General features: G+C 47.7%; 1 protein-coding gene and 1 long non-coding RNA gene across 7 annotated transcripts in view; one reads left to right on the forward strand and one right to left on the reverse strand.

Annotated features, from left to right (window-relative positions):
* MDGA1 (MAM domain containing glycosylphosphatidylinositol anchor 1) overlaps positions 1–827 on the reverse strand; it is a 396,970-nt gene extending 396,143 nt beyond the window's left edge. Inside the window, exon 1 of one of the 6 annotated variants that reach the window (XR_008318520.1) lies at positions 14–819. Coding sequence is in view for 5 of the 6 variants with exons in the window: in XM_053304913.1 (XP_053160888.1) it covers positions 14–146 (133 nt within the window). In the remaining variant the exon portion in view is untranslated. Of the gene's footprint in view, positions 1–13 lie in introns of all 6 variants that reach the window. The other 5 variants (XM_053304913.1, XM_053304878.1, XM_053304893.1 and 2 more) reach the window with 5 other exon arrangements.
* Positions 828–857: 30 nt separating this feature from the next.
* Positions 858–24,597, forward strand: LOC128349059 (uncharacterized). The gene is made up of 3 exons (XR_008318526.1): positions 858–1,762; positions 9,834–9,929; positions 20,372–24,597. It is a non-coding gene; the product is annotated as an uncharacterized LOC128349059 (long non-coding RNA).
* Positions 24,598–26,303: the final 1,706 nt, after the last annotated feature.

A 26,303-nucleotide genomic window follows, 5' to 3' on the forward strand; every position in this document is an offset into this window, starting at 1 on the left:
CAAGGCTGCTTACCATAGACCCCTTGTCCCCTGGTGTACACCGGGACCAGAGAGAGGAATAAAACCCAGATAGTCTCCATCTTCAAGGCAGAAGCTTCATAGGCGGCGAAGAAGAGCAGCCAAACCAAAAAAAGCCCAGGCTGCATCCGGCGGTGGATCCGGGGAACAGACGAGAAAGCGTTCCCTGAAATGCTCCTTTATACGCACCACTTTCCACAGCAGAAATGGATGGATTCAGGAAGGGGAGCCTTACCCGGGCGCAGGGCGCCTCAGCCCGGCCAGGGAAGTCCCCTCGCAGCCAGTGCCTCTCGGGAAGCTCGCGATCTCCTCCACAGTCAGTTCGAAAGAAGAGAAATACACACACACACCCGCGCCAAACCAGGAACAGTAATGGCAAGTATAAAAGGTGCGGGGAGAAGAGGAGGGGAGGGAGGAAGAGAAAAGCAGCCAGGGATCTCGCTCTGCCCCCTCTCGCTTCTCGGCTCCTTGAGCTCTCCGAGAAGAAAACAAACACAACCTCACGCCCAGACAGACACGACGGGGGTGGGGGGAGCACCCCGGCAAGCAAAGGAGGAGGCAGCGATCCAGAAGCGAAGCAAATCCAGAGAAACTTCAGCGGCTTTCCCCTTCTTCTGTGCCCGCCGATCGCTTCAGGAAAGGGGAATATTTGCTCAGAAAGAAACGTCAAGTGCTTTCTGAACTCTGCAGCTTCCCAAACTGCCTGCCAACTTGAGAGGGAGAGAGCGAGAGGAGAGAGAAAGAGAGACTCCTCGCCCTCCCTCTTGCTAATGAGCCTCTGGCTGCAACCCCAGGAACGAACGAGGGGAAGCGAGGAGGAGGAGGAGGGGTAGGGGTGTGTGTGTGTGTGTGTGTGTGTGTGTGCGTGTGTATGTAATGGGGAGGGGTGGGGAGAAGAAGACTGATGCAGCTGCTCGGGCGATAGGTAATTCTCTTCTCGCCTGTAGCTTCTCTCTCTTGCTCGTTCCTTTTTTCCTCGGGGTGGGTGGCTCCGATTTTGTAATTAATTAGATGCAGGAATGACTTATGAGTTAAAAGAAAAAAAGAAAGCAGCTCTCCGTAGCTCCTTCTAGATGCCGACTTTGGTCTTTCCAGCAGCCTAAACTTGCCTATCTGGCAGCTGCAGTGCACGCATCGCAACTCGCCCACTGCCGGCCTGATGGAACAAACCAGACACAACACTCGCTCATGTGGCTGAGCTTTACCTTTCCTTCGGCTCTCTCTCTTGTACAGTTGGCAGGTCAGATCTCAGTCCCTTCTAAAAGTTGTGTGTGTGGGAGAGAGAGATGCGATGGGAAGAAGTTGGTTGCCTCCCTCTTTCTTGAGTTGTCCCCGCCCCCCATAGCCCTTTTCCTTTTGCTTCTCTGCAAATATGAAGAGAGTTTGTTTTAAAGCTTGGACTATAACTTTCCGGGCACGACGACTGAGGAACTTGGAGAAAGCTGGTTTTAACGCAAAGGATGTTCGGCAGAAAGGGCGTGGCAAATCATGGCTCCGCCCCTTCCCTAGAAGAATGTAGGGTGTTTTTTTTAATAAAAAAAAATGCGAACACACATCTACTTAATCTGCAGTTTTGTGCCGCTTGTGGAGGATTTAAGCCACTGCACACGGTGCAATTCAATAGCCGAGAGTCTAGTTCGCTTTGATGTCTTTTAAGAAGGCATTTCAGCCCTCCAGAAGCTTGACGAGTAAGCGGATACTCGGCCCTAGGAGCTCGGCCTGCTTTTCTACTAGCTGCCTCCCGGTTAGTCCCCTTTTCTCCAGGACCCAGAAGAGTTAGATCTCTTGATCTTTTGCGCAGGTCGAGAACGAAGAGATCCGCTTCTAATTGCTGCCTTTGCCGTGAATGAAACCGCTAAGCCTCCAAGATCTGCCGGCGAGTCCGCCGTGCCTCCGCCCTCACCCCCCCCCCCCGTTTGATTCCCCTCTAGTTAAAAAAGGAGCCAATTAAATCCACTGTGCTTGAGCGGAGACCTGCCTCCTATCCAATTCCCCTGATTCCCCCAGGACCAATTAGAGAAAACAAAACAAGGCTGGGGAGAAAACGGATCTGTCTGGCTATTCCCCCCCCCCCGCTTTCCTTTCGTATTCCTTTCTTCTCCTCGCCCCCACCCCCCCCCCCGCGTCTTCCCAGTAAAGAAATGTCAAAAAACAGCCCAGACTTCATCCATCCTAGAAAGCAGGCAGGCAGAGCCAGGTCTGGTTCATCGCTTCGGGACCCAGCCACGCTCTTGGTAGCGGAGAAGAATTTTGCTAGCGGCGGCGGGAGACCGCTGTGTATACCCGGCAGGCACAATAGCTGTGGGTCGAGTGGGCGTTACAGTCAACACAGAATATAGGTTTGTAGGGTATCGTCCGGGACACATGGGCCCGGGGTGGTGTGCGCATGGCGTACCGAGATATATATGCAACCCATGTGTCTATATGTTGGTGCGGGCGTGGAGCGTGTGCTTACTTGCACCTGTTGGGCATGCACATTCCTCTGTGCGTGCGAGAGCGACTGTGTGCACTGCTTACACGCCTATCAGCGATGCAAAACGCGTGTATCCCGCATGTTCCGACGAAACCATGCGCGGTGGTGCACTCCTTTCTGTACGCCGCGTATCTGTGTTTACGCGTTTCGTCTCTCAGCCTTGCGGGATCTTCCTGTGCTTTTGCTTCCCAGGCGGTGAGGCAGGATTCTTGATCTGTTTCTGTGGAGCTGTGCACCACGAACCGGTGAACCAGGGCGACGTGCTCGCTACTCCAAAGCAGCGGAAGCGGGGAGTCTGCTTTTGTCTTTTACTTGGTGTAGATCCTTCGCAGGCATAGGTGGACGCTGATCATTTCTGAGTTTCCTCTATCGAAACCGCGGGGGGGGGGGGGGAGGATGCGCCTTCCAGAAAATCGATTCTAGAGATTTTGTGGGGAGGGGGTGTCACGCCGCACTTGGGTGGCACAGCAGTGGGAATTGGGGGCCAGCAAACTTGATCCTTCCTGTGGCACTGCCCAAAGAAGGATGTGAGGAGGGCAAGCAAGTAGCTCTACCTTACATAGGAAGCTGCCGCCTTATACCGAATCAGACCATTGGTCCATCTAGCTCAGTATTGTCTGCACTATCTGGCAGTGGCTCTCCAAGGAATCAGACAGGAGCCTTTCACAGCCCTACCTGGGGATGTTAGAACTTGGTGTCAGAGAGCTTGGAGGGGAGATGTCTTGATCTACCCCAGCTTCAGCTCATTAATCTTGTCTGGAGACATGGAATCAAAGTTCTAAATAAAGTAGTTTATTTAGGAACTCCGTCAGGGAGATAGATTAGGGCCTATGTGTCTTGATGCTAGCTACATCCAGGAAGAGGCGAGGGAGAAGAAGAAAGTGAAACCTGAGACTAACAAAGATGAAGCCCTGTAGAGAAAGCATGGTCAGAGAGGGGATTCCCTTGCTCACTGTCTCTAGCCCTAGTGGTTAATAGGGTTGCTGTTGCTAAGAGTCAATGCCATCAGGGTGCTTTCCAGATTGGAAACCAGAACAACTCCGTGTCCATTAAGTGTGCTTCTGAACTGCCTGTGTTTTGACATCACAGTCCCTGTGCTGTCAGCAAGGTGCCATTCACATTTCCGATGCCTTCGTTTAGATTTTGTTGCCACATCACAGTCTTATAACATCTAATGAGTGGCGCAAATAAATAGCTGCATTTTCTCTGTTGTGGAGTTTTTGCAAGACGGCTCCCCCTGCTGGTGGTTCCGATGGTTTTGATGCGCTCTGCCCAGCACCAAAGCATTTTACCTCTGTTGAGCGGATAATCTGGAAAGAGCCCAAGAGCTGCTTCTCCAACACCTGGCACTTTCTGCATCTAGAGCTGATGCTCTGCCACTGAACTAAGGCCCATCCCCTACAGGCGGCGGGGTGGGGGGGAGCACGAGGAGGGGGTGGCAGGGAGGAATGGGCCCACCTGAGCCTCCCAGAATAAACCAGCAAGAGTCACTGCCTCTGGTTGCTCACCCTCCCTCTAGGTCAGGGCTGTTCAACTTTGGTCCTCCAGCTGTGTTTGAACTACAGCTCCCAGCATCTCCAGACACAGTGGCCAGTAGTCAGAGATGATGGGAGTTGCAGCTGCAGGAGAGCTGAAGTTTAGCAGCCCTGCTGTAAGTAGTGGGGAGAACTGGACCCATTCGGTTCAAAGTCACCCGTTCTCTCTCTGGGCCACTCTGCTTGCCACTCTCCTCACCATGTGGATTGGAGGAAGCGAGCAGAGGCAGGAGCAGCTCCCTCTCTTCTTGATCAGTCGCTCCCCTGAGTGAGCAGATTCATGGAGGATAGGGCTGCCCTGGCTATTAGCCTTGAAAGCTGTATATTCCCATCAGGATCAGAGGTGGCAAGCCCCTGAACACCAGATGCCAGGGAACACCAACAGGAAAGAGTGATTGCCCTCTTTCCCCCACTTAGGGGATTTCCAGGTGCACCTGGTTGGCCACTACATGAAGCAGGATCAAGCCTTTGGCCTGATTCAGCAGGGCTTTTTCTTTATTTTCTCATGTGTGCTGTCCCCCGGGGGGGGGGGGGATGTGTGTGGAGAGCCCAGTCTGTTCTGCTGCACCTCCTGGAGTGAGAGGGCAGGCAAATGATTGCAGCCTTTCTTGGCAACCACCACTGACTTGCCTTCTTTGGTGGGCAGGCAATCTGCAGCTGCTGCCCAATGTCACCTGGCCCTCTGAATCTGGGGAGGAGAGGGAGGAGGACAGGAGGTTGCTGTGGCTGGCCATGGCACAGAGCAGCCTCATCAGTGGGCCCAAACTTCCTAGGGGCTGCTGTGCCTCGGCACTGGTGGACCTTCCTAAGGCACTGGAGCCTTGGTAGCTGCCTGATAATGCCCTGTAGTAAAAACCACCCCCTTCTGTGTAGGTGAGTCTCTGTTGGGATTGTTACATGTTGTGCCCCTATGTCTGAGAAAAGGGCAGTGGGAGGTAATTGCCCCTCTGTTCCAAACACTGTTGGTTATGGCATTATCCAGATTTTTTTTCCCATTTTTATTCAAAATTCTGTCTGGCAGCTTTGCTCTCCCTTCAGCTGTAGAGCCCAGCACAGGCCTTTCTTTTCTGAACAACTCTTATCAGGTGGTGACACAGATGTTAAGACATCTTTCCCCATGATCCAGCATTCTGTCTATATATCCTCTTTTTGTTCTATTCAGTAGGTCAGGAGGACTCTCCTTGCCCCATGCATTCTATTTTAAGCCTCCTCTATGCATACACTTTACATTTTGTGTTTGGGATCAAGGAAGAAGTAGTATTAGATCAAAATTTCCTTGAGGAACAAACTTTTCATTTTTGCATTTATGCTGAGATTTTCTTTTCTTACAAACCCTTTCACTAAGATGTGCGTGGAATGTAACGAAGGCTGTTAAAATATTAATAGAGAGGTTCCTTCATGCCTTACAGAAACCGATGACGTGGAATGGTTCAGTCAAGTATTAGTCTTTACCCAGCCCAAATTTATTTCCCAAAATAATCAAGCTCCCATCATCTAGTCTCTATCTTAAAATAGCACCGTAAAGCATTATTTTCTCCCAGTACATTAAATGGATTTGAGCTCCCTGCAAGTAATGGGGAATATATATTTTGGCATGAAAGCGGGTGGTGGTGGGAAATGGGTTTGCTGTTGTGAATGTTTAATCTTTCCAGTGAACTCTTGGTAGTGAAGAAATTGATGGCTGTTTTTATCATTGTGCTGCACTGAGTATTGAGAGGATTTTCCTCTTATATGTGGGTCTACTACAAGTGATGTTCCATCCGCTTTTCTCCCAGAAATAAACAGGTTGAAAACATCTTGGGGCGGGGAAAGTCTGTTGCCTCTCTGGGATTTCTTTTCATGCATCTTTCTCTATATCCTATCTATCTGCATGGTTTCTACCGCTTTCAGCTGTGTGATCTCAGGGGTGGGGTCCTCTTAAGCTTTGCAGGCAAACCAAGACACTTAGCCCAGCCCTTTGTCTGCCTTGCTTTCAGACCCCCTTTGCTGGGAATCCTGATTACTAATACCTAGTCTTTAAAGTCACTGCTTACATTCTTCATAGCCTTTATCCAATTCTTGTGGCTACCAGTATATTGCCCTCAGATTAGACAAGGCAGACATGAGAAGGTGGCTGGAACCAACAGAAGCAGAACAACTTATGTGTTTCCCGAAGTGGCAGAGGCAGCCTAGTTCTACCGCCAGGCACAATGAAGCGGCTGTCTGGTGCAGCAGTTCTTGGCCACTATTAAAGGGTGTTACATCTCGGATGTCAAGTGACTGTGGGAAGCCATTTGGCTGTTCTGGATCAGTCACCAAAATGTCTTGAGCTGGCTTTGCAGGGTGTGTATCTCTGTGAAAGGTTGACAAGATCTCTACTCTTGACACTTCTTATATGGCCAGAATATTACCTTGCAGCGGCTGATATCCTGACGAAGACTGCACACATACTGAGATGTGTTCATGCAGTGGAAGGTTTCTGTTGTCACTGCTACAGCGATTGTGCAAAGGGTGATTTTCACCAATTCCCCTTTTCCCCAGACATGCCCCATGCCACCCAAAAATATGTCCTTGAGGGTCATATGGCCCTTGGGGAGATAGTTTTGAGTAATGCAGCGCACTTTCACGGGAAGGCGATACTGATGAGATTTGCCCCTGCCTCGCCCCGACCTCAAGTGCCAGTGCTTCAGTAGTTGGGAAGCCTTCCACAGCATGGGTGCTTTCCCCCACTGAATGTGTCCAGCCTTCGCCACGAAGTCAGCCAATGACTCAAGAATGAAGCAATAGAAGTCACTGTTAGAGAACTATTTCTTATAAGAGAGTGGAAGTATACAAAAGATAAAGTTAGTCATTTAGGTGGCACCTGAATATTTGATCTGATTGATTATATTATTTTTCTTCCATGGAACTCAGGTTGGCATACCTGGAGTTCCGAGGTGGACCCCAATCCAGGCACTGAGCAGTCCCAGAGCTCCTTAGGCTCAACAAGATTGCTGCTGCATAGGCCTTCAGTCCATGCTGTGTCATTTTATATCCTTTAGGCTTGTTCACATGACCCCAAACAGGGTCGAAGGAGTGCCCAGCCAGGGTAGGAGAGCCATGCATGTTCCTGAGTGTTGGTCATGTGACCTCAAAGATCAAGGAGAAGGGGAGAGTGATTGTGTGGCAGCTGGGTAGAACAGCATTTTGTCCATCCTCATTAAAATGCTGGGGATAATGTGGGTTGGCCACACCCATCCTTCCCAGCTCCCACACAATCACTCTCCCTTCCTCCTACCTCGGTTTTTTTTTTTTTAATTCACACAACCTCTGATCATAGATTGAGTGCCCTGGCTGGGTGCTTTTTCAACCCTGTTTAGGTCTGTGTACTGTAGACAGTGAGCCACCTAATGGCACAGCAGGGAAGTAACTTGCCTAGGGAGCAAGAGGTTGCTGGTTCGAATCCCCGCTAATATGTTTCCCAGACTATGGGAAGCGCCTATATTGGGCAGCAGCGATATAGGAAGATGCTGAAAGGCGTGATCTCATTCTGTGCGGGAGATGGCAATGGTAAACCCCTCTTGTGTGCTGCCAAAGAAAACCACATGGCTCTGTGGTCACCAGGAGTCGACACCGCCTCAACGGCACAATTACTTTACTGTAGACAAGACTGGGCTAGATGGGCCAATGGTCTGGGTCGGTAGAAGGCAACTTTCTATGTTGTTGTGTGACCAAGCCTCTTGTCTTATGCATCCTCACAGGCCACCCAGTGACTTAGTGGCTATCCAAGCTTGGATATTGTCCATTGAATGGTGCCACTGTAGGTAGCCTAGTTTGTGACAGAATTCATAAAGGACATGTTGGAATCTATTTTACAAGTAGATGCCCTTTGATGCTCATTGGATAACTATTCCATAGCCTCTTGCTTGATCACAATCCTTTGTAGCGGCAGCATCTGTGCTATGTGGTTATCAGCAATTTTATACAAGATTTTGCAGTATATCTTTATAAAGTATGTAGCAGCCTCAACGATCACACCCATTAATATTTCAGCACCTACTACTGACCACCAACTATGAGAAGTCACCACTATCACTCTTTGCTTTCTCTCACTGGATTCGGAAAGCATGCTGTAAAGGAGATGTGATTCCCTGGAAGGCAGGCGGGGGGGGGGTGGGATTTATTTGTAAAGGGTCGGCTGGCAGGTATTGATTCACTATATGAACAAGAATCATTTCCAGAGTTATAGCCCGGCCAAGGCCTGCTTACTAATTCATGCTCTAACAAATAAGCAGTTAACAGATCTAGCTGCTAATTAGTAAGCAGTTATTTCTATTATAAATGGCATTCAGCCATGGAAAGGAGCGGTTAGCTTACATCAGCGCTGGAGCGAGTAAGAGCTGACAGAATAGCTTGAACAAAATGACCAATTTCCCTTCAGTTGGGAGGCGGAGCGCATAGGCTTGTAACTGGGATGGTATTCCTTGATAAATAAAGCTGGCAGAAGGCTAAAATGATTGGCAAAAGGCCACATATTAAGCTATTTAATGTAGCTCAGACTTACAGGTTTCGTCTGACAAAAGGTGATGGCTTGCTTGTGTGGGAGGGGTACGGATTATACATTCTGATGTACTTCATGCCCTTTTTGCCTTTGCAGATTGGTGCGACAGTAACTCAGTGAAAAATATCCTTGCAATTTATCCTAATCCACATTACTTCAGAAATCAGCCCCGTTGATTGAAATGGAATTTAATCTGGTTAGGCTTGCGGCCTTTATTGGCACATAATTGCTGCCACTGTGTCTGCCTGGAACAGCCACGTTGTGTCATGTTTAGTGATATACTTGGCACAGCAATTAGTATGTTACATCCTAAAAGGTGAGGGTGTGTAGCAAGCAAGTCTTTGCATCAGATCCTTTGATATATACTCCACATCAGGCTGTACCCACATAAAACTAGAGTCAAATGGAGCAGCCATATGCTAAACAGGAGGACATAAGGAAGAAATGGAAAGTGAAGCAGACCATACCCACAAAACTGTGTAAAACTTAATGAAGTGCAGAAAGGAAACATGGCACAAAGCATCAGAATGTTGTTTGTTAAAATGTATGTCCCACCTTTCTACTCAGCAAGGGCACACAATTTATAGATCTATTGTTGCCCAGTAAATCTAACTATAATAAGTAACAAGGAAACTAATTTTTATGATATGATATTGGGATAAATTGTACAAATATTGTCATATAAAATATTTTATTTGTTTAAATTTTATTTAAATGATCTACTTACTACCTGACTGCTGGGAATACTACCTGGGAATACTGCTGGGAATACTGCTGGGAATACTACTACTACCTGATCTGGGTAAATAATTCAAAAGAAGGAAATGCAGCAATATTAATTGAGGTATTCAAAAAGTAATTTGTTTTGATGGCATTTGTATGTAACTTAGTGCATGTTCAGGTTTCAAGGACAAATATGACAGTGGTAAAGGAATTTAAAGGCTATATAGTAGATACTTTCAGCAACAAAACCTTTATATTCAATCATATGAATATTTGTACCAGAGGTATCTGTGTACTCACCCAGAAGAGAAATGAAAAAATCATATGGATTTGCAATTTTTAATGACAAAACAGTGTTGAGCAGCATGTAGGGAGTGAACTGTTCATAATGCACCTGTAAAGTCTGACAAAACATTAATGGAATAATAATAAAAAATGTAAAGGCAATGGTCTGTTTGCAGATATTCTGGGAGGTGTAGAAATGACGGTATTTGCTGGTAAGTAAATTATGAATTATTTGCTCTGGTCTATCACTTTGTAACACTTGTTAAATATTATCTTTCAGTGTTTCTGTTGCAAAGTGAGACATCTCATATAAATTTGCCTGCATGGTTTTTCTTACACCTTTATAAGGAAGCAACAATCCTGCCAGTTTCCACAGGTAAGAAAGTAAAAGTAATGAAGGTCCCCCTGCTACTAATATGTGTGCAAAGAACACTTTCTAGTCAACCTTTCAGTTCATATATTTCCTTAGTTTAAGTGCATTTATGTCTTCTGAATATTTATAAATAGTTTCCAGCACATTTTGACATGATAGGGTTTCAGTCTTTGGAACAACAGATGTGGTATTCCAAGTGAGAAAATCCTTCCAACACACATATATATTTTACAGTGTCATGAAGCAAAAGACAGCTGATGAACTGGGGGATGCCAAGGTCCTGTTACTATACTATTAATTTACTTGTGCTGCTGTTTCCAAGCTATAACCTAGGGCACTCCATCACTCTCTCCCTTTCTCAGTGACAGTTGGATGAAGCTGCTATCTGTGTCCCCCGCCATCTCCTGATCTGACATTTCCATCACCTTTCTCTAGTATATTTCCCTCTCAGTCTAAAACCCAAGATTTTATCAAGTAACTCCTGATATCCTTTTTCTTCTTTGGCATTCTATGCATGGGCAGGAACACCAGCACAGTTCAAAGTAAAATCAGAAATACAGTTTCAGAGGATATAGGAAAGCGATAAGGGAATAAAGAGAGAGAAGATGTGTTTGTGTATGTTGTAAGGTTGTGGCATAGGCCTGAGACCTGTTGACAGTCACGTGAGAATTCTAAAGGTTTGCAGAATACCTTGTAAAGGAGGGAGAAAAGCAAAGGGCCTATCTTAAACTGGGGGAAAAATTGAAGAAGAAGAAAATCCACTGGGAAGCTAGAGGTTCATGGGTGCTTTCCAGACTAGCTGCTCAACAGCAGCAAAATGCCTCCATTAGGTAAGTCACATTCAAAACGTAAACAGCAGGGGGAGCAGTCTCATGGAAACTAACAACCCGAATAAACAGCAACTTTTTAACACTGGATATATGACATCCAGCTCTATATTTCAGCAATTAAATTTGAAACAAGGCACTGGAAATGTGAATGGCACCCTGCTGTCCGCATAGGGACTGTAGTGTCACAACACAGGAAGTGTGGAAGCACACTTCCAAGATACGACGTGACCCCGTTGCAGGGTCTAATCTGGAAAGCGCCCATAAATAAGTCCAGGATTAATCAGAAGCCTTCACTGTTTGCTTTCTGTCCTTCAGCTTTCTATTGTGCATATGTCTCCTAATGAAAAACAGATAACAATGATAGCATTGCATGCACCATTCTAAAGTGCTGGAATCAGCATCTGTTGCAGCGTAAAAGTATAAATTCCTCATACTCTTCATGGAGTGACATTGATGTGCTGGAATCTTTTGCTTGCTACTAAGCGCTACATTGGGTATTATTGGCCCTTGTTCTCTCTGTGCTGCTCCCAGTGAAAGGTGGCGACGGAATATTAAGACTGTGAAAGCTACGTTAGTCTCACAGGTTTTCACCTCGCCCTCATGGGAGGAATACACAGCATCTGTTCTTTTGAAAATACAGTTTACAGTGTTAGTAGTGCCTCTCTTGTGCCTCTTTGCCTCTTGGATTAACTCTCATTGCACAAAGCATTTACTTGGGGGGGGGAGGGGATTCATAGAGTGGACCTATTTTTACTTCACCCCCTAAGTGTTTGCGTCCTCTTACAGTCTCACCATTCATTACATGCTAAGGGATTTTCAGACAATGAACAAACCACGGGATTATTAAGTACTGCAGTTGCACTACTTCCATCTTGTACAAAAAGGGCCAAATTCCATCCTTATGTCATACAGCCTTGGTCCAGCCAAAGTTAGTTGTGCCTAAAGCTCTGTATAGAGCAGTGCTCCTAGTGAGAGTTTATCCCTGAATTCTAGAATCACTGGCTGGTTTCTAGAATGCAGGGAGTGGAAGGGTAATGAGTAGGTTCAGCACATAGTTATTTATCTATTTGTTATATTTAATTTATACCCTGCCCAAACTTATGTCGCTGGGAGGCTAACAACCATTAAAACACACATAAAAGTTAAAACAGTTCAACATATAACAACACATATAAAAGTTAAAACAATACAATAATTTTTAAAAACCCATAAAATTAAACAAACAGTATTTTTAATTAAAAACCTGAGAAAGCTTGGGTAAAAAAAACGGGTTTTCAAATGTTTCTTAAAAATAGCCAGAGATGGGGAGGATCATAGCTCATCAGGGAGCGCATTCCACCATTTTGGGGCAGCAGCCAAGAAGGCCCGTCTCTGTGTGACCACCAAACGAGTTGGCAGTGACCGGAGACGGGCCTCCTCAGACGACCTCAATGGGCGGTGGGGTTCGTAGTGAAGAAGATGCTCTCTTAAATACCCAGGACCTAAGCTGTTTAGGGCTTTATAAGTTACTAGCCGACTCCGCACAGAGCATCTGTGCGCTCTTCGGGGCCGGCAGTTACCTCTCCTCCCCAGTGCTGCCTCTGTGGATGGGCCTGCCGCCGGGCTAAGTGCTGCCTCCACGGACGGGCCCACTGCCGCCTGCCTCTGCGGCCGGGCCCGCCACCGCCATGGCTTGCCTCTGTGGCTGGCCCGCCGCCAGGCTGAGTGCCACCTCCGCCGCCGGGCCGAGTGCCGCCTCAGCGGCTGGGTCCGCTGCCTCTTTCCTCCGCTGCCGGACCCGCCTGCCGCTTGCATCCCCGGCCATGCCCGCCGCCGCCTCCGGTCTCTTGGGTGTGCCGGCGCCCAGACAATCAGCTGGGGCACTGGGATGCACATTCGAAGGTACACCCAGGAGAATTATATATATAGATAACCAGCACTTTGTATTTTGCCCGGAAACCTATCGGCAGCCAGTGTAACTCCATCAGCAAAAGAGCAATGTGGTCTCTTCGAGATGACCCAGAGACCAACCTGGCTGCCACATTCTGAACCAACTGGAGTTTCTGGACTATGTACAAAGGCAGCCCCAAGTACAGCACATTACAGGAGTCAAGTCTGGAGGTTACCAACAAATGTACCACTGTTTTGAGGTCATTGATCTCGAGAAACAGGCGCAGCTGGTGTATCAGCCGAAGCTGATAGAAAGCACCCTTGGCCACCGCCTCAACATGAGAAACCAAGGAGAGGTGTGGATCCAGGATTACTCCCAGACTGCAGACCTGTTCCTTTTGGGGAAGTGTGACCCCATCCAGAACAGGTAAATCAAAATCATCTCTGGAGTTCTGACCCCGCACAATAAGTACCTCTGTCTTATCTTGATTCAGCTTCAGTTTATTCTTCCTCATCCAGCCCATTACTGCTTCCAGGCAGGCATTTAGGGAGGATATGCCATCTCCTGAAGAAGTTGACACGGAGAAGTAGATCTGAGTGTCATCAGCATACTGATAACACCCAGCTCCAAATCCTCTGATGATCTCTCCCAGCAGTTTCATGTAGATGTTGAAAAGTATTGGAGAGAGTATGGAGCCTTGAGGGACACCATACGTACACTCAGATTTCGAAGAGCAACAATCTCCAATCGACACCATCTGGAACCTGCCTGAGAGGTAGGAGCGGAACCACTGTAAAACAGTGCCTCCAAACCCCCTCAGACATTCCAGAAGGATACTATGGTCGATAGTATCGAAAGCCACCAAGAGGTCCAAAAGGACCAACAGAGTCACACTTCCTCTGTCAATTCCCAATTGGAGATCATCCATCAGGCAGGCCGACCAAGAAAGTCTCCACTCCATAGCCCACCCGAAAACCAGTTTGAAATTAGTCTAGATAATCAGTTTCCTCCAAGACCGTCTGGAGCTGAGAGGCCACCACCCTCTCAATTACCTATGTGGACTGCTGCTGAATGTAAAGGGGTATAACCAAGAAGTGTGCCAACACAGGGAATGTAGTGTGGTGCACTCCCACTGCCCTTCTACCTTGGTTCAGTCTGGACACCTAATCAGGGCTTAGGTTCAGTTCCCTAAAAAGCAGTGGGAACTCAGTTAGTCACTGCAACTGGTTCACCAGCATTTAACCAGGATAGATAACCAGAACTGAATCAGGAATGGTAATGGCTACAGGTCATCGTTAAATGGTGCTCAAGAGTAGCTTGAGCAGGATTGCCCTGAAATTTTGGGTTCACACAATCAGTTCCACAGAGCTTACTAATCCTGAACTATTTAACCAAGATCCTTGTGAATACGTGAACACAGCCAAAATATGTATGTTTAAAACTGGCATTGCTTATAGGGATTCAAATTAGTGCTGAGAGGGATGACATTTGGTGGCTACTTTGCCCTCTGCAAACACAGCCATCTTTGGATGATTTTTCTCACCTCTTTGCAAAAGGGTGCAAAACTTGTTTTACAAAGAAAGTAGTTGTTGCAGCGAAGAAGGAACACATCCCAGTTGGTGACTGGATGAATAAGAAACTGCTGGCAGAGCCTGCCAAGACAGGGAGCACCAGGCCAGTTGTGTTTCCTCTGCTTGATTCCTAGTTCAGAGAGAGGGCTTTGGGAAGCTTTACTTGCTTTCAATGACAGGGCCACATAGACAAGTCTGATTGGGTACATGATGCTGTGGCATTATCATGTTCCTCCCATGATCCCTGACTGGGTGGCAGCACACAGTGAAGACCAGATTGGTCTTATTTTAAGCCAAATTTTGGGTTACAGCCCATCTGACCTACAAGTATACCCCTTAGGTTCTGGCAACAGCAACTTTTGCAGTGAAAATCAAACCTCATAAACACTTGGCACAGTCGTAATTCAAATGTCACCTTCCTCTTTTGCTTTTAATTTAATTGTGATTTGTTTTTGTGACCTATACTGTCTTGAGGGTAAGATAAGAGTCGTCTTTTTATCGATAAGGATATTTTTGTAGTGACACTGGAAAGCGAGCTTTATAGATTGGTGCTCCTGAGCTATACAGACCTTGATTCTTTGCTAGTTACCCAACGCCGCCACAGTCAGCAGATGGCATGTCGGTTGTAATGCTCTTCAATGTTGCTGAATGATCAGAGGCCCCAGCTCGCTATCTTGCTGGAGAAGGGAGAACAGAGCTGCCTCCTGAAACAGATGGCCTCAGCCCAACGTATAAGCTCCGACACCAGCATCATTGCGAGAAGGAGGCACCATTTGAATTGCTCGTGGGAAGGCATTCTAAATAATCTACGTTGCAACAGAAAACAGCATGGCATGAGCCAGTGCAAAATAAAGGGAGAAAATCTTCCAATGGAGGAAAAAGCAGTGCAGACTGAACATATATACACATGAAGCTTCGTTTTACTGAGTCAGACCACTGGTCCATTTAGTCCTATATGGTGCACACTGGCAGAGCTCCAGAGTCTCAGGCAGTGGTTATTTCCCATTACCTGCTTCTGCCTGCTTTTATTGGAGATGCCAGGGAATGAACTTGGGATCTTTTGTATGCACAGTAAGTGCTCTGTCACTGCACTACAGCCTTGTACCTGCTATAGCATCACAGCCCACGGCTCCCAGCGGCAATGTGGCAGCAAACCCTCCTGGCTAGCCTGCCTCTTAACCCAGGTTTTGATTGCAAGGGTGCCCAAAAAGCCGGTTAAGTGATTGTGTGATGGTGTGGTGTGATTGTGTGTCGGTGTGGTGTGACTAACGCTCTCCTTTGTCTGCTTGAGTGGCCCAGTAGAGTGGCCGCAGCGACAGAGACGAGCGTGCGCGCCGCGAACGGAGCATGCACACTGCTAGCTCTAGTCTCTTTAAGCCTTAAGGAACAACGACAGGGGTAGGGGCGGCAGGGAGGAACTCTGCCACCCTAAGAAGATTTTTAAAAGGACCAGCGCCGGAGGGGGAAGAGCGGCTGCTTCAGCCCCCACAGTTCTTCCATATACCAAGGGGCCAGTTTTGAAGCGGGTCGGAGAGAGGACGCTTAGGAGCAATCATGTCTACTGCCCCCGTGAGTTTGCTGTTCCAATTCTCCACCAGGGCATCAACAGGATCACCAGCAGAGCCAACACTAAATCCTCCCAAGGCTTCTTGAAATCCTATTGGATCCAATAACCTTCTCAAGCGGACCATCCTAATAGGTCCCTCGCCCCTGCAAAGGTGGGAAGTGATTGTGAGTCCAACCTTAACCAGATGGTGGTCCGTCCATGACAATGGGGAAACCACAGGATTCCCCACCCACAGAACACCACCCTGATCCGAGTGAAAGACCAAATCAAGCGTGTGACCAGCAATGTGTGTCGGCCCCAAGACCACTTGGGATAGGCCCATAGTCATCATGGCCGCTATGAACTCCTGAGCCGCCCCGGAAAAATTGGTCCCAAAGTGAACATTAAAGTCCCCCAGCACCACAAGCCTGGGGGACTCCAACACTACAGCCGAAACCTAGTCCATCAGCTCAGTTACGGACTCCATTGAGCAACAGGGCAATCGATACACCAACACACATTCGATATGGTCAGACACTCTAACAGGGATCCTGGTAAGGGAAAGGTAATTTGTATAGACCACAGCCACTCCACCTCCCTGCCAATGGTCCCTCACCCACTCCTCAACAGAATAACCCGGAGGGAAAAGCTGGGACCACCCTGGGCCCCCAGCCTCCCCCAGGCAGCTCTCTGTAATACATCGGCACCTTCATCCAGAATCAAATCATGGATGGTTTCTGATTTATTCTGGACCGACTTGGCATTACAGAGGAGCAAGGTGAGGTTCCAAGGGTGGTCAGCACTGCTCCCCAAGGTCAAAGAGCTGGCAGGACAGAAAGAAGAGGGAACAGCTGTTAGATTTCCAAGTCCTCTTCCCCTGTAACAGCCCACTGACCTGCCAACGTTACTTCTTCTGTTCCCCACCACCACCGGAATGGCTGCCCCACAGTCAGTGGACGCACCCTCTGTCTCCGCATCTCCAGGTAAGCCCAGACACATCCTAGGACTATCTCACCCAGGACAAATTAAAACAGACACCCCGCTATTAAATGCTCCCCCCCCACATACAAATACCTGGGCCAGGAGACTTGGCCCTGGCGCCCGCTGTTCCCCAAAGTGCCGCCACCACTACTGTCCCCGAAGTGTCTGCCCGCTGCCACTGGCAGAACCCTATATAGCCCTGAGCAGGCAGTTCTAGGCAGATGGAATCCATAGGTGCCTTATCACCCACATGCTGCCATGTTCCTTTGAAGTGCTCTCCTCATACTTTTTTTTAGCTCAGGGGTGGCCAGCCTGAAGTGCTTCAGCTTCCCATCATTTCCAGCTGCAGTTACCAACAGCTGGAGAGCCTCTGGTTAGCCGCCCCTGCTTTAGCTTGCTCTCCTTTGTAGTAGGTTCAGCTCCTTTCCTAGGCTGGTGTGGGGAGAGTGCGGCAGACCAGGCCGAAAGCAGCTTAACCAACTGGTCAAAGAGGAAAGCTAGTCTTATGGTAGCAAGCATGAATTGTCCCCTTGGCTAAGCAGGGTCTGCCCTGGTTTGCATTTGAATGGGAATGTGAGCACTGTAAGATACAGTGTTCCCCTGAGGGGATGGAGCCGCTCTGGGAAGAGCACCAGAAGGTTCCAAGTTCCCTCCCTGGCACCTCCAGATAGAGCTGAGAGAGACTCTTGCCTGTAACCTTGGAGAAGCCGCTGCCAGTCTGGGTAAACAATGCTGAGCTAAAGGGACCAATGGTCTGATTTGGTATAAGGCCGTTTCCTCCTATGTTCCTCTGACCCACTCTTGTCAAATCAGTTCTCTGCTTTGGGTTAGTGGCAAAACCGTTACAGCAGCTTGCTATGATATATCAGGTGCATCGTGTTGTGCCAAATAGCTGGCCCTTTGGTGTCAAAACTAAAGGGCTTTGGAATGATTCATTAGCAAGATGTTTACTTCCCCACATACTCCCTCTGCTGCATATTTCTTTGCCTCTTCATTCATTTTATTTACACCGTGCCTCACTGGATGTTGGCGGATGTTGCTAGGTCTGCAGCATCCAGGCACACTGTTACACGGATACCATGCTTTGGGTTAGCTCACATCACAGATGCAAGACCGCAAGTTGTGACACTGAATTGGCATCGCCCGATCTTTATGCCCGATCCTGTGCACTTGTTTCATGACACAGCAGTTCATGGGATTGGCCTGTTGAATAAACAGCTCAGGGTGACAATGGAGCCTGCTTTTAATTCTCTCTAGCTGTAGTGTCTGAAGTCTTCCCCCCCCCCACTCCCCGCAGCATGAATGTGTATTTTTTCAATCACTCCTGAGGTCCTATTGTTCACACAGTATAGGCTTGTTTTCCTAGTTAGGTAATTGCCTTCTGTACACAATGGAGCTGTCTCCCTGGGTGTCCGTACTGTGAGACACTCTATAAGCTATTTAACAATATTTATAATGCCTTCACAATAGATATGTAAAGATTCCTTCAAACTCCAGCCTCCCAATGGGGGCATAAGGACATAAGAACAGCCCTGCTGGATCAGGCCCAAGGCCCATCTAGTCCAGCATCCTGTTTCACATGGTGGGCCACCAGATGCCGCTGGAAGCCTACAGCAGGAGTTGAGGGCATGCCCTCTCTCCTGCTGTGACTCCCCTGCAACTGGTACTCAGAGGCATCCCGCCTTTGAGGCTGGAGATGGCCTATAGCCCTCAGACTAGTAGCCGTTGATAGACCTCTCCTCCATGAAGATATCCAAACCTCACTTAAAGCCATCCAGGTTGTTGGCTGTCACCACATCTTGTGGCAGATAATTCCACAAGTTCTATCTAGGTATACTTGTTGGTGCCTACATCTATCTATCTATCAGCTATCTATCTATCAACTATCTATCTATCTATCTATCTATCTATCTATCTATCTATCTATCTATCTATCTATCTCCATTTGAGTGATCACATTCTTTCATCAGATTATGGGGCTTGGGGCCATAGCACAGTGATAGAGCAGGTGCAGGGAATAGCTGTAACTGCACAAAGGGGGAAGGGGGAGCCCACCTGCTAGGTGACAGTTCACTCTTCGCTGTTCTTCTGCAGCAAAGATATTGAGAGGGTAAGGCAAAGAAAGTGCAGGTCTTCACATTTTGTCCTAGGGCCCACTCCAACCTTGCTACAGCTGTACCTTACATCCAGAAGAACCCCCAGCATTTCCAGGCAGGACTGGGAAAGATCCTTGTCTGAAGCTGTTGCTGCCAGTCAGTGTGGGCAACACTGAGCTTGTTGGACCAAGAGTTGGACTCAGTATAAAGCAGCTTCCTCTGTTGTTTCTCCAAATCTGTAGCAGATGGAGTCTTTTTAGCCACAGGCTAAAACCCGCTTTATGGGTGAGTAAGCCAGTAGTTGCGCAGGGCACCGTGCTGACAGGGGCACTGAGCTGAGACTGGTGGCTCACTCTTTGTCTGCAGTGGCCTAGGGAGGAATGTGGAAACACAGATAAACTAACCATGGGAGGGAGGTGCCAAAGGAGAGCTGGTCTGGTGGTAGCAAGCATGACTTGTGTCCCCTTAGCTAAGCAGGGTCTGCCCTGGCTGCATATGAATGGGAGACCTGATGTGTGAGCATCGTAAGATATTCCCCTTAGGGGATGGGGCCACTCTGGGAAGAGCAGAAGGTTCCAAGTTCCCTCCCTGGCAGCATCTCCAAGATAGGGTTGAGAGAGATTCCTGCCTGCAACCTTGGAGATGCTGCTGCCAGTCTGTGTAGACAATCCTGAGCTAGATGGCCCAAGGGTCTGACTCAGTGAGCTGGGTCTCACAATCAGTGAGACCCGCTTTGTGAAGGTAAGCGGGGAGACGAGCAGGGCGGGAGCCCTGGGTGGCTGGATTGGCCACCCACATGACTGCCGGCTCCGTGATGGAGCCAGTGGGTGCTGGGAGGATCGGGGGCTGTGTGGCCCCCAGAAGTTCCAGTATGCCCTGCACAAGCTACAGAAGCGGGTGACCCGATTGCGAACCACCTGGCTTGCAGCCGAGTGTGGGAAAATCGCGCTAGCCTCCACTAGCCTGATTTTCTCCCATCATGTGAATAGCCTCAGTATATAGCAGCTTCCTATGTTCCCTCCTAGCCCAGGGTGCTATTTTCCAAGGGCCAGCCCTGACAGGCCATCCCAAATTAAAACACTAAGCTTCATATCTGCATTTTAAGATTTTTCTGCACTGCTGTATCCTAAGTGAAAAACCAAAACCATTGGAGGCAGACACAATTCTTATTCCAAAATTCTAAAAACTCATCTTCACCCCATACTTCCACTTTAAAAATTATTTTGAAACATGTCTGGCTGACACCCAGAATAGTAATGTCAGACCATCACATAAAACTCAAGTCCTTAATAAACACAAATTAATAGTCAAGGATATGACAAATTTCACACTCCCTACATAACATCCCAATTATCCTCAGCAAGTTTAAAGTAATGCATATTTCATCACAATGCAATATTCTCCACTTGGAAAGAATTGTATTCAGCAGGGGGGTCAGGGTTTAGGTTGTTATGTTGTGATTAAATATGCAAGCAATTATAAAGTTATGCACTTTAGCCAAGTATTGTACAGGCATACCTACTAATACAGCAAACTTTTTTCTGTTCACAGATTCAGCGTCTTGAATTCTGCAAATTTCCAAGCCTCACAAATTATGCGAAGTGATGCCTATGTGTCTTTGAAAATCAAGGGGGAGAAATCGAAAAGAGCCCTCAAATTATTAATATTTTTTTAGAGACAATGGCTTCAAAGCCAGTCTTACAGACATCTGATGAAGTGGGTTCTGGTCCATGAAAGCGTATGCCTCAATAACATTTGTTAGGCTTCCCAGTGCCACAAGACTCTTTGCTGCTTTTTCTGACACACACTTACACAGTCACCCCTCTAGAATTTCATATGTGCACTGCCTGAGGTGGCGGTGGGGCGGGAGGATATGGGATGGTTTCCATTCAAATGTGGGTATAGGGAATGGTTTTGAAAATACATCTGACAGATTTAGGTCTGCCTGATGAGAAGTGAGATGGCATCGTTTCCCCCACAGGTGGAATAGCAGCTGTGGCACAGGTTGAGTGGGAAAATAATCTGAGAAGAATGGGTTAAACAGCCCCCACCCATCAAGCTTCTAAATACCAGTTGCAGGGGAGCAACAGCAAGAGAGAGGGCATGCCCTCACCTCTTGCCTGTGGGCTTCCCAGGGGCATCTGGTGGGCCAGTGTGTGAAACAGGATGCTGGACTGGATGGGCCTTGGGTCTGATCCAGCAGGGCTGTTCTTATGTTCAAAGCCCTAGCCTCATGAGGTTGCTCAGGAGGCTATGGGGTGGCTTTACCCTTTTGGAAACTTGGTGCAGAATTAGAAGTTGCGCTGTCTGCTTTAGGCGTCTGAGACCTCAGTGTGCTTTTGCATATATAAACCAATTGTTATTACAAAAACATTGTTAATCTCATCCAAGGTGAGTGTAAGCCTGTAGCAACCCTATAGCACTATGCCAGGTCTTCTTACTGCTCAGTGAATCGGGAAACACATGCCTGGATGCCACTGAATCTCCTCCTTCCCCAGTCTAGGGATTGTTAATGTGCACAAAGGTTCTAGGCTAACCAGCGCTCTGTGTAAAAGCCACTACCCCACATTTTCTTGCCTAAGTCACTCATCTCATTTTCAGATCCCCCCTGTTTTTATTCTCCAGTGGAGACTTAGAGGAGCAGGGGCTTCCTTGGTGGAAGACAAATAAGGGCATCAACCCAAGCCCCACACTAGTGACAGCAGTGTCCCCAGCCTGTCCCCAATGAGAGTGCACTCCAGTGCCCGCTGAGTCAGGGGGTGGCTCTGCTACAGTGGGTGGCAGCCATGTTCTGGCCAGCAGTAGTGGAAGGCAAAGAGATTCCAGGCAGGAATCTGCATGCCACTGGGCCCCACATCTCTGTGCCACTGCCACTTCTCACCAGAGCCCCTCACCCCCTCCCACTGGCCGGAGTCCTACACCCCCTAAAGATGGCCCTGTAGAGGAATGCTGCTGCTGAACATAGAGGTTCTGCACAGCTATTGTGCCTAAGAGCTAGTGATGGAGCAATCCTCTATGAATTTATTGAAGACAGCTTAGTCAGTGGCCATAACTAGACTCTGTGACAATGAATTCCATAAATCAATGGTACATTAAGTATTTCCTTTTGTTTGTCCAGAACCACACTGCCAACTAATTTCATGGGATAGTCTTGAGTTCTAGTGTTTTGAAAGAGAAAGAGAGAGAATGCAATCTCTTTCTGACATACACCACTCATGTTATAAGCCTCTGTCACCTTCTTAAACTTTTCTTCACAAGATGTCCCGACTCCCTGCTTGATCATTTTAATTGCCCTTTTTATATCTTCTTCAGCTCTACAATATCCATTAAAGATGGAACAATCAGACCTGCATCCAGTATTCTAAATACAGGTGCAGGATAGATTTATAGAATGGTATTATATTTTCTATTTTATTTTCAGTCCTGTTTCTAGTAATTCCTAACATTGAATTTGCCTTTTTCTCTGCCACGGCACACTGAGCTGACATTTCCAGTGAATTTTCTATTATAATCCCAAGATCTCTTTCTTGAGTAATTACATCTAATTTAAACCGGCAGCATATTTTTGAAGTCGGGCATTTTTCTGTCCCAATATTCATCACATCGTGAATTTCATCTCCCATTCTGTTACCCACTCACCAAGTTGGGAGACAGCTGTTTGGAACTTTCCATAAGTGGTTTAAGACTTCACTATTCTGGATAATTTGGTGTTCTTTCCAATTGGTTGCCTCCTTATTAAATCTGACTTTAGAGAAATGATGCATGAGTAACCACTAACCAGCCCCAATTCAGCTTTTTTGGAGATCCCATTGTTTACTTTCCACTACTGTGAAATCTATGAATAAATGAGCTCTTTCTCATTAGCAGAGAAAGGGCTCCAATGGGGCAAAGGGAGGAAGCCACGAAAGCTTACGTCCCCCCGCAGATGAGCAGGTCCTTGCCTCTGGATTGCCCACCCAGATGATTACTGGCTGCTGCTGGCTGCTCCAGGGGTTGGGGTGTCAGGACCCGTTGCCCCCTCCGGAGTGCCAGTAATGCACTGCGCAAGTGCCCAGTGCATTATGGGGATCTCACCTCCCTCCCCAAGTCTTCTAGCCACGGCTGCTTGCAGCTGCGGCAGACAGACAATCAGTAAAATGAGGTTAAGGGAGTGCTCACTCCCTTAGCCTGCTAACTGAGCAAAGAGGCATCTTTTTAAAGTGGCGAGTCTCTTTGTTTAGCAGGAGGAGAGCAACTGGCCCTATCTAGCCCCAGCACAGCATCCCTCCAGTGGCTGTTGCCGGGGTCAATCTTAAGTTTCATTTTAGATTGTGAGCCCTTTGGGGACAGGGGACCATCTTATTTATGTATTGTTTTTCTATGTAAACCGTTTTGAGAACTTTGGTTGAAGAGCAGTATATGAATATTCGTAGTAGTAGCAGTAGTATAACCATGTGACGGGCCAGGGACATTGCTAGAGACTTAAAAGATCTGGGCCCCAGGCCCACAAACCCCCTTTGGATTTTTAAAATTAATCATCCCACCCCTCAAGAATAAATGCATATGTTTTTCAAAGTCTCTAATATTATAATACAGCACTTATGAAGGTGGCAGAAGCAGTGAGCTAGATGAGACTAGAAGCTGTCTCCCAGGCTCTGTGCAGGTGCCTGTACTACTTCTCTGGAGGTGGCTGATGCATTATGGGGAGTCTCCTGATGCCAGTCAGGCAGCTACTCATGTGTCAGAGCTGCACGGAACCATGCAGCACAGACACATGATATGTTAGCTCAGATTCAGGGTGCGCTTGTGCCCTAAACCCTGGCTAACAGCCGGGGGCACCCAACAAGGTTTGCTGCTGCACGGCCGCTGGGAGCCCCATGGCTCCTGGTGGTTCACACACGGCAGCAAAACCAGACTGGGCTTTCCTAGCACGGTTTTGCCTATGTGTGTGAATAGCCCCTTCTTATCTTTATTATCTCCTTGCTGACCAGAAGCCACCTAATGGTGCAGTGTGGGAAAGACTTGCCAAGCGAGCAAGAGGCTGCTGGTTCAAATCCTCACTGGTATGTTTCCCAGAATATGGGAAACTCCTATATCAGGCAGCGGCAATATAGGAAGGTGCTGAAATGCCGCTTCTCGCCTCCGTGCCCGAGCGGGTGAGGCGGGAGGCGGGGTTGTGCACCCGGCACCAGGAAGCAGACACGGAAGCGCCATCTTGGCCCCCTCCACGTGACCAGGGATAGCCCAGTCAGGAGAGGGGGCTGGGGGAAACAGTGTAGCCTGGCAGCCATCTCACGAGCAGTCTCTCTGGCTGTGCCAGTGGTAGCCATCGTTACCTATGGGCGCTGGGTGGCAGGTAGGCATTGAGAATTGATCGGTCACTTGGCAGGAGAGTGCGGGTGTTGGGTAGGTAGATTCAGGGATCGGTGTTTGGCTGGAGGGCCAGTTGGGTGAGGGGGGGTCAGGGAACAGCCTTTCAGGGCTTTGACGGCCCGTAAGGTTGGGAATGACCCCCACTCGGGGGGTGGGTGCGACTCACCGGCTCAGAGCTTTGACGGCTTGGGTTGGGGGGGGTGTCGGACCACCACCACCCTCGGCAGGGTGGAGCCCCACGATGAGAGGAGGCCAGGACTTAGAGCCTGACCAAATCAGGACCCGGCCCTTCGCCCTGGCATGGGGTGCTCTTCACTAGGAAGGGCCACCACGCGAGAATAGTACCCGCACTCTAGTGTATTGGGACCTCATTGCAAGTGTCACTACCTCTGTACAATAATAAAAGTGGCCCTTATTTACTCCAACTAAGAGTGTCCTGTCTTCATTGGGGGGCCTGGGGGTGCAAGTCATCATCTCATACTGTGTGGGAGGAGGTAATGGGTAAACCCCTTCTGTATTCTACCAAAGAAAAACCACAGGGCTCTGTGGTTGTCAGGAGTCAACACCGACTCAAGGGGACAACTTTACCTTTAGCTGACCAGAATGATTTAATGTTTTATAATGTGGCTAAGTTTTGCTTGGTAGCCAACAAGATCCACCAGGAGCTCATTATGAATTCAATTTAGCTGTTCTGTTTTGAGGGTTTTTTTGCGTCACTATTATATTACTATGGTTTATTCTGTTGGGCTTCTGTGTGTATGTATTATTACATACTGGTCAGTGACTGTAATGAAGCATTTGATTTTTTGTGGGTCTGTGTCCCATGGGCCACCCTCAAATGATGGAGAGGCAGTAATCTCTAGCTTCATGAAGCCCAGCATGTTTGTCTCTCTGGCCTGCTGAGAGAATCCAGCTGAACAATAAGATTCCCAGAAAGTGAGGAGGGGAAGAGAGGGTAGATTTCATACTGCCCCAAAGTGTATACCATGTGTGATTTATGGGGAAGAGCCCCTTTAATTATGGGGGGAAATTCCCCCCTGCCACAGAACACATAGCCAAGGCCTTGCACACCAGTTCTGGAGAGCAGTGAATAGAATCAGTGTCTTCAAAGTCATTGTGTGTATTCCTATTTTTATGCCTTCAGTAGTAAAAAGTCCACAAACTATCCAGACTGTGTATGTGTTATCATTTGTTTTCATTGGGTAGGCAGGAACAGACAAAGAAATATTAGACACTTGCCAACATTTTGAAAAGGACACCATTAAAATTATTTTAATTTCAAAACATGCCTACGCAATTTATTCAAAAATGTCAGAAAATATTCTATTGTCAATGAGATTCAACAAATAAGATGTTTACGTGCTAGATGAATTCGAAGAAACACTAGGCTGAATTTTAAACAGCAAGGTTCTTTTAAAAAAGAGAGCTGCAACAGAAAAACAATTTTAAAAAGCTTTCCTCAAAACTTTCTAGATTGGCTTCTTCAGAAGCATTTGCACCCACTTCTTTCCAAGGATGTATCTTGGGAACAGCTGGTGGTATTTGCACCAGATCCCAGCTGGAGTTTCTGATCAGTGCTCCACTTGCAGGATTGTTGCGGGGAAAACAAGTTTGTCTTTAAAGAAGGGCTCACATTCCTGCAATGTTCCATTTGATGTCTGAATATCAGATCTGCTGCTCCAGCCTCCTGCTTAAAATGGAGCCATCCTCAGCTGGGAGATCTGCTTCAATACTTGAAAACCTGCCAGTCACAGAGCGCTGCAGTTCAAGGGGCAAACAAGAGAGCCTGGGATGCTCTCTGCTAAATGAGCAAAGAGGCAACTTTTAAAGTGATGATAAGCTTCTATTTTGCAGGGGGAGAGCAACTGTTCAGGTCTCGCCCCAGCACAGCATCCCTTGGGTCGTGGTTGCCCGTGTCTACTTATAATTTCTTTTCAATTGTGAGTAGGGGTGTGTGAAATGGTTTGAGTTGAACTCCAGTTTGGATCGAACCAGTGCAGTTCGACCAGTCCAAGTTTGAACTGGACTGGCCCTGGTTCAAACAGCACCAGTCTGAACTGATTTGGGGCAATGTTTGTAAAGGGAAATCTGCTGAGGATTGCCCTTTACAACCAAAAGGAGATTCCCAAAT

Source organism: Hemicordylus capensis, chromosome 1, assembly GCF_027244095.1.
Source record: "Hemicordylus capensis ecotype Gifberg chromosome 1, rHemCap1.1.pri, whole genome shotgun sequence".
Classification (NCBI taxonomy): Eukaryota; Metazoa; Chordata; class Lepidosauria; order Squamata; family Cordylidae; genus Hemicordylus; species Hemicordylus capensis.